Below are 7,450 nucleotides of genomic sequence, written 5' to 3' on the forward strand. Positions count from 1 at the left end.
ATGCTTGGCTGAGCTGCAGCATGCTGGCAGCCCAGCTGCCCCGGCAGACGGGGAAACTCCCGGCTTTTCATCACCGGGAGAGCTGAGCCCAGCCATGTCCTGCTGCCGATTCCTCCCTGCAGAGAGAGCTGTTTGCTGCCGACAGGCTTTGGAGCTCACTTTCTTCTAAAGGAAAGAGCAGCCTGGCATAAAATTCACTGTAAATGCAGATTGATTGATGTTTGCCCTGGTAAAAGTGACTAAAGTCCTGCTTGATTGCACCCCATATGCACAGCAGCAGCTTGGAAGGATTCGTTTTCCCTTTTTCTTTGTTTTTTCTCTTTTTAACCTGTGCTGCCTCAGGTCCCCAGTCACTGGTGAGCTCAGCTGCTCTGCTGACAATGAACACCACACGCTTTGCATTCTCATTCCAGCCCGTGCTGCTCAACACCACCGAGGACTTCAACGACTCCATCCCGACCAACCGGAGCGGCGATGGATTTTGCGAGCAGGTCTTCATCAAAGCCGAGGTCTTCTTGACTTTGGGGATCATCAGCCTGCTGGAGAACATCCTTGTCATCCTGGCAGTGCTGAAGAACGGGAACCTGCACTCCCCCATGTATTTCTTCCTCTGCAGCCTGGCTGTGGCAGATATGTTGGTGAGCATGTCGAACGCCCTGGAGACCATCATGATCGCAATCCTCAGCAACGGCTACCTGATCATTGACGACCGCTTCATCCAGCACATGGACAATGTTTTTGACTCAATGATTTGTATTTCTCTGGTAGCCTCCATTTGCAACCTCTTGGTCATAGCCATCGACAGGTACATCACTATTTTCTATGCCCTCCGTTACCACAGCATCATGACGGTGAAGAAAGCCCTGACCCTCATTGTGCTCATTTGGGTGGCTTGCATCATCTGTGGCATCATTTTCATTGCCTACTCGGAGAGCAAAACTGTCATTGTGTGTCTCATCACCATGTTCTTCACCATGCTGCTGCTGATGGCCTCGCTGTACGTGCACATGTTCCTGTTTGCCCGCCTGCACGTCAAGCGCATCGCGGCGCTGCCCGTCGAGGGCGTGCCCCCGCAGCGCACCTGCATGAAGGGGGCCGTCACCATCACCATCCTCCTGGGGGTCTTCATTGTCTGCTGGGCGCCTTTCTTCCTCCACCTCATCCTCATCATCTCCTGCCCCATGAACCCCTACTGCATCTGCTACACCGCGCACTTCAACACCTACCTGGTGCTGATCATGTGCAACTCGGTCATTGACCCGCTCATTTACGCCTTCAGGAGCCTGGAGATGAGGAAGACTTTCAAAGAAATCGTGTGTTGCTGCTATGGCATGAGTGTGGGACAGTGCATGCTGTAAACACATGGTTTTGGGTGGAAAAAACACGGCCTAGGTGTATAAATATCAATATATTGGTGTATATATTGAGATACAGAGCAGCTCACTTTAAACGCAGTGCCTGAAGGAAGGGTGCAGGAAAGACAAAAGCCTCCTACATGATGCCTTGTTTCCTACTTTTTAGAGTGAAAACCGGTTTCAACTGAATTATTTGACATTTTTTAAATAGTTATAATGGAAGGAAATCCAGAGTGGCTTACAAAACAGCTTCAAAAACTTGCTGGGAAAAAGGAATCCTGAAAGGGAATGCCACTTTCTAGAGACTGAGATAATATTCCCTCTAGCATTCATTTGTGCCTGTTGCTTTATCTCCATGCCACTGCCAACAAGTCAGTGTTTTCTAAAAGATTTCATTGCTAACCTCTCTGGAAAGCTATTTTTCCAAACACCAACAGATAACAGCATTGTTCTACACCCACCTTTTAATGAAAGAATAGGTTGACATTTTTGCTGCTTGCAGCCCGAGTACAGTTTTCAAAGGGTGAAAGCAAACATTTCTCTTGCTCTGAAACCAGTTATCACTACAGTGACAGTGACAGCGTGGCTTCAACAGCTGCCTGACAGGATTGACTCCTGTGAAGGCTTTTGCATTATTTATTGTGATAGAAGAGTATTAGACCCTTGAATTTTTGATTATTTTTTTTAAAGCTGGAATGCCCTGGTCAGCGTAGTAATTGCTATGTTTGTAAAAACTCACAGAAGCCTCCTTTTGATAAACCCTCACTAACAAGATCTGTGGATCTGAACAGCAGAAAGAGCTAAAATGCAAAATACTTTGAATGCAGCTTTGTGTAAAAGCTGCAGGGAGTCCTTAGAAGGATCCACCTCTAAGTTCAGCAGCTGGAAGGAAGTGTGTGGCAGAGAGGACTTTATCCATTGAGAAATAAATCTCCTGGGGCAGGACAATATAAATGTCCTTCCTTCAGCTCTAGCCTGCACTCAGGGGCTGGCTGCTCCTGCCCTGGGGACAGGAGAGCACCAGGGCTGGCTGCCACCCTCTGCAAGCCCCTGTGCCAATGGCACACAAAGCAAGCACCTGCAGCTACCCCAGTTCAGTCTTTGCCTTGTGCAGGACAAACCCTGCAGGTGGCCTCCAGCCAGCAGTGTCCCCGAGCCAGGGCTGCTGCAGACATGGCACGGGCAGTGGCACCACCAGTGCCAGGCTGAGAACGCCCTGAGCCATCCTAAAGGCTGCTTGGCACCTTTCTGCTACCTTGCTTTCAGTGGGGGGGGATCCCCAAACCCTCAGAGTTGTCTGATGCTTTCAAACATCTCAAAGATCTCATCAGACTTAAAACTCTGGTTTATTCCCCCCACCTTCTTCTTTTGGGTGAAGTTACTGGGTTGATTTTTTATATTTTTTTTTCTGGGACTGCACTCTGCCAGGTGAGAATCTGTTCATGCATCCAGAACTTCTCCAGCTCGTGTGTCCCCAGTTCTGCCCCACACTGGTGCTGGTGTTCCAGTGCCAGTGGCTCCAGACCCAGCCCTGCTGCCTGTGGGGAGTCACATTTCCCACTCTGCACCTCCTGGCCTGGGTTTGATCCTCAGCACCCCACAGGGAGCAGCCCCATCTCCCAATCTCATGGGCTGGATAATCCTCCTGGGGCCAAGAACCACCTCTCCCCATGCTCCAGCCACACTCTGTCCCACCACACACCAACCTCACGTTCCCAATTTCTGCTGCCCTCTGATCACACCCAAAATTCCCTAATTGAGTTCTCACTTCCTCTCATAATCACATCCTCCAGACTTCCCCCTTTCCAGCACTCTCTCTGTTCCAACACTTACCCAATCCTATAACCATTCATTTTAGAAAGGTTAAATTTAAATTTAAAAAAAAAATAAAGCAAAACCTCACTGTGGAGCAGAACAGGCACAAATGAAAATTCTCCTGTTTCAAGAAGAGACCAAAGACAATCCCAGTGACTGGCAGAGCCAAATGCTTTCAGCTTTATGTGTGTGTCACAAAGCCCAGCTCAGCAGCACCAAGCTGTGCTCTGCTAGCCCAGCCTGTCACACCTTGCAGCAGCTGATGTGGCACAGGCAGGTGAAATCAGCATGGGGAACCACAGAACTTTTGTGGTGTGCAAAGACTGTGCCTACCTGTTGTAAAAAATCTCTGCTTTTTCTCAGTGTTCTGTATCCCTACACTCTGGAGCATGGTTTGCCATGATGTTCTGCCTCAGGTTATTGTGTATTTAGCTCTTGTTGCACCTGATGTCCTACTTATTTCTCTGATGTCCTCCCTTTTTTCTCTTTTAAAAGCAATTTTAGCAGGACTGATTCACACAGTGCTTTGCCTTTATGCAAAACATACTCTGCTGAATAAAATCTGGAGAGATCACTGAGAATCATGTTTGCTTCTGTCAGAGCAGCACACCACAGCAAACCAGTCTGGGGGCTCACAAAACTGAAAACAGACTCTAACACTGGGCAAAAACCTCTTAGTTCAGAGAATCTTGGAATGGTTTGGGTTGGAAGGGACCTTTGTCAGCCAGTCCCAGCCCTGCCATGGGCAGGGACAGCTCCCACTGTCCCAGCTGCTCCTGGTCTGGAACTCTCCACTCTGCCCACAGAGCTCCACAAAAAGGAGGGGGAAAAGCCAAACTTTCAGTGCCATGTGCAAACACGACAGGAAGAGAATCCATAAAACCCCCCAAAGATCCCTCAGCCCTCGTGGCACCAGGTTATCCAGGAGGTGGGGTGGGTTTGTTCAGCCCCAGGTGCTCACCCTCAGCTCTGAGCCCTGCTTTGGAATTCTGTGCGGCACTGATGGATCCAGGGCTGCAGGATCTCAGCAAGGCTGGCCCTGCTGGGAAGGAAAAGAGGGAAGGACCATGGGGCTGAACCCCAAAACAGCAGTTACAGAGGGAATACTCACAGCTACTGACCCAGGGGGGAAGGGGAAGGGGAAATGGGAAACGAAAGGGAAAATGGGAAGGGAAATGGAAGGGAAAAGGAAAATTGAAGGGGGAAGAAAGGGAAATGGAAAGGGGAAAGGGAAAGGGAAAGGGAAAGGGAAAGGGAAAGGGAAAGGGAAAGGGAAAGGGAAAGGGAAAGGGAAAGGGAAAGGGAAAGGGAAAGGGGAAAGGGGAAAAGGGAAAGGGAAAGGGGAAAAGGAAGGGAAATGGAAGGGTAAAGAGAAAGAGAAAAGAAGAGGGAAAGGAAGGGAAATGGAAGGGGAGAGGAAGGGGAAAGGAAGGGAAGAACAGGACTGCACTGCAACCAGTAGGACAAACATTTTGATGAGAGGGGAGCCCTGGAAGTGGTGCTCAGCCACCCCCAGGGACAGAATGCAGCAGGAGACACAAACCCAGGGGCAGTGCCAGCCCAGCCCCACTGCCCAGCCCTGCACCCTGGGGCTGTGCACACAGCAACCCAGCCCAGCCCGGGCAGGGCAGGGCCCCAGGGTCCCTGCTGGCAACCAGAGCAGCATTTCCAGCTGGGAATCTGCCCCTGAGCAGGGCTGCAGTGAAATGCCACCACTTGCAGAGCTGTCGCTTGTAAAACAACATCTCATCTGCTCATAACAAGAAATGTTTCTTCCTTGAGGAGAGTGCTGGGCTGAACAAGATATGTGCAGTCTCTCCCAGATGGTCTAAGAAATTACAGGGTAAATTATATCTTTTGCATCTAAAGGTATCATTATTATGGATTTATTGAGTCAGTTTTTCTGCAGGAAAATCAAGAAGTTCACAGACACTGTAGGATTGCCATTTGCTCAAAGATGTGTTAGGAAATCCTCATATATTTAAGACAAATATTTGAATTCCCAGGAACATGAGTTATCCTGCTAAGTCAACTCAGCACAGCATATTCTGCCAATTACAGACACATTTGTTTCTTTCATATTAAACTCAGCACTGTGCAGGCAATTTCCCCATCAATAATGTCTAAATATTTCATAATTGACAGCATTTGTATTAATGGGCAAATAACCAAGTCAGGCACAGAACTCTGCAGTCAAACAAGGTCATTATTGAGGCCATTAGTACAAACATTACATTGCCACTGAAATAAGAAGTTTCTATTTGTTGAGGCCTAGGTGGGGACCAGGGTTTGCTGTTTGGTGGCTTCACCTAAACCACTGAGGTGATCTGGGAGACCCTACAAATGGGGTGTCACACTGGAAACCCCTTTTATGTTTGCAGCCCAGTCTCAGCTCCACAGCCCTGGGACAGCACGAGGGACACCAGGGGACCTGGGCACTGAGACCCAGCAGGGGCACAGCAGCTGATCCACAGCTCCCTGGCCCCACATCCAGCGCAAAACCCACTCTTACGGGGTGATTCAAGTCTTCAGAGTGAAATAGAGGAGGGTTGGATGGGATATTGGGCAGGAATTGCTCCCTGGCAGGGTGGGCAGGCCCTGGCACAGGTGCCCAGAGCAGCTCTGGCTGCCCTGGATCCCTGGCAGTGCCCAAGGCTTGGAGCAGCCTGGGACAGTGGGAGGTGTCCCTGCCATGGCAGGGGTGACACTGGGTGGGATTCAAGGTCCCTCCCAACCCAAATCAGTCCACAATCCTCCAGCCCTGCCTGCAGCCAGGAATGTTAACACACCAGGAGCTCCTTCTGGCAGTGCAATGCAGATTTTCCTCAGCCAGGGTGAACACCTCTAAGGAAAGATGAGGTAAAAAAGAGAGTCAGGAGAAGGCAGGGTGGGTTCAGAGCATCAGCAGGTGTGCAAACAGCCCTGGGTGCCGTGGTGATGTTTGAGAAGTGGGAGAGGGCCAGCCCTGAGGGTGAATATCTTTGGTGCCAGGCAGGAGACAAGAAGTGTGAAATCAAGAGTCTGCAGCTAATTAGGACAGAGATCATCCTTGTTCCTGCCTGATCTCACAAAGCCTGCACGTTACTCCTGTCTTCAGCCTTCAAGACCAAAGAGCCTCTTCACAAAGCCCTTGTCTCTCAAAGTGAGTCTGAGCTTATTCTTCACTTGGGCAAAACACCAGACCTTGCACTTGCAGCCTTTTATTGCCTCTACTTACAGTCAATTATGTGCTGCTTGTGAAGAAGTTTGCCTTTAGTAATCTTAAAATTGTACAGCATGTACTTGGAAAGGTCTAAATCTAAATCAAGGACTCGTAATTTCAGGGTTTGAAATGGTACAGGGAGAGTAAATAAATGTCATCTTTCATTTTCAAATTTCTCTGCATGAAAGGAACTGACTTGGCGAATCCAAAACTTTTGGCAAAACAAAACAGAAAGGAGGAAGGACCAAATACGAGGCATGCAGTAAATTTCTCTTTAAGAAAGTAATTAATGTGTTTGAACATCCAGCTTGATGTACAAAACTTAAACCAAACACTTCAGTGCTGCCATCACAAGGGGAACTGCATTGTCTCTGATGTTTATGTAACAGAACATCTATTTCTCCTGAAGGACAGCTGTGTGTCTCACTGAAAGCAGGGGCTATTTAAAACCACAGATCAAGGCACAATACCAACTCCTGCATTGTGCTGTGACCTGAACATTCAGCTCCAGGGGAAGGCAACAGCAAAAATGGACACAATGCCCACCAGTGAACACCACAGCAGTGCTAAAACAGATCTTTTTTTTAAAGCAGAATCAGCTACAGTTCTCTAAAAGCAGTTTTCCTCTCAGGTTTGTTTAAGCTGACAGGGACACCAACAAATCAGGGCTGGAAGAAGCTGCCTTGGGTCTCTGGCTGCCACTCTGTGCCCCCTGCCAGCCACACCCCAGGGCTCTGGGCAGTCTCTCAGCTCTCTCCCTCCTCTGCACTCCTCTGTTCTGTTGTTCCTCAAATGAAACTCAACAGATAAATAATTCCCCCCATTCCCTCTGTAATATTTGACAGTGCTTCCCTGTTTAATGCTGGAAGAAGTCTAAAAAAAACCCCCAATAATCCACATGTAACGTGGCACAAAGCTGCCATGCCATAAATAAACCTACAGCTGTGTGGCTCCAGTTGCTGGGATGTCATTCCTATCCCCCCAAAAGAGCAATTGTGTGCCCAGGAGCAGCTCTGAGCAACTTCCTCTTGGCAAATCCACTTTGGAGAGGCCAGAAGTAAACATTTCAAATCAACCC

The 7,450-nt window shown here is 48.9% G+C and overlaps 1 protein-coding gene across 1 annotated transcript; it reads left to right on the plus strand.

Annotated features, from left to right (window-relative positions):
- The first annotated feature begins 380 nt into the window (after positions 1–380).
- Positions 381–1,358, plus strand: MC3R (melanocortin 3 receptor). Its single transcript, XM_041417840.1, has one exon. The coding sequence runs from the start codon at positions 381–383 to the stop codon at positions 1,356–1,358; it is 978 nt and encodes a 325-aa protein (XP_041273774.1).
- The last annotated feature ends 6,092 nt before the right edge of the window (positions 1,359–7,450 follow it).

The sequence above is a fragment of the Onychostruthus taczanowskii genome, unplaced genomic scaffold (assembly GCF_017590055.1).
Source record: "Onychostruthus taczanowskii isolate IOZ18803 unplaced genomic scaffold, ASM1759005v1 scaffold57, whole genome shotgun sequence".
Taxonomy (NCBI): Eukaryota; Metazoa; Chordata; class Aves; order Passeriformes; family Passeridae; genus Onychostruthus; species Onychostruthus taczanowskii.

Bases quoted from the DNA above. Each gene is read 5' to 3' on its own strand.
- MC3R (XM_041417840.1), top strand. From the start codon at position 381: ATGAACACCACACGCTTTGCATTCTCATTCCAGCCCGTGCTGCTCAAC.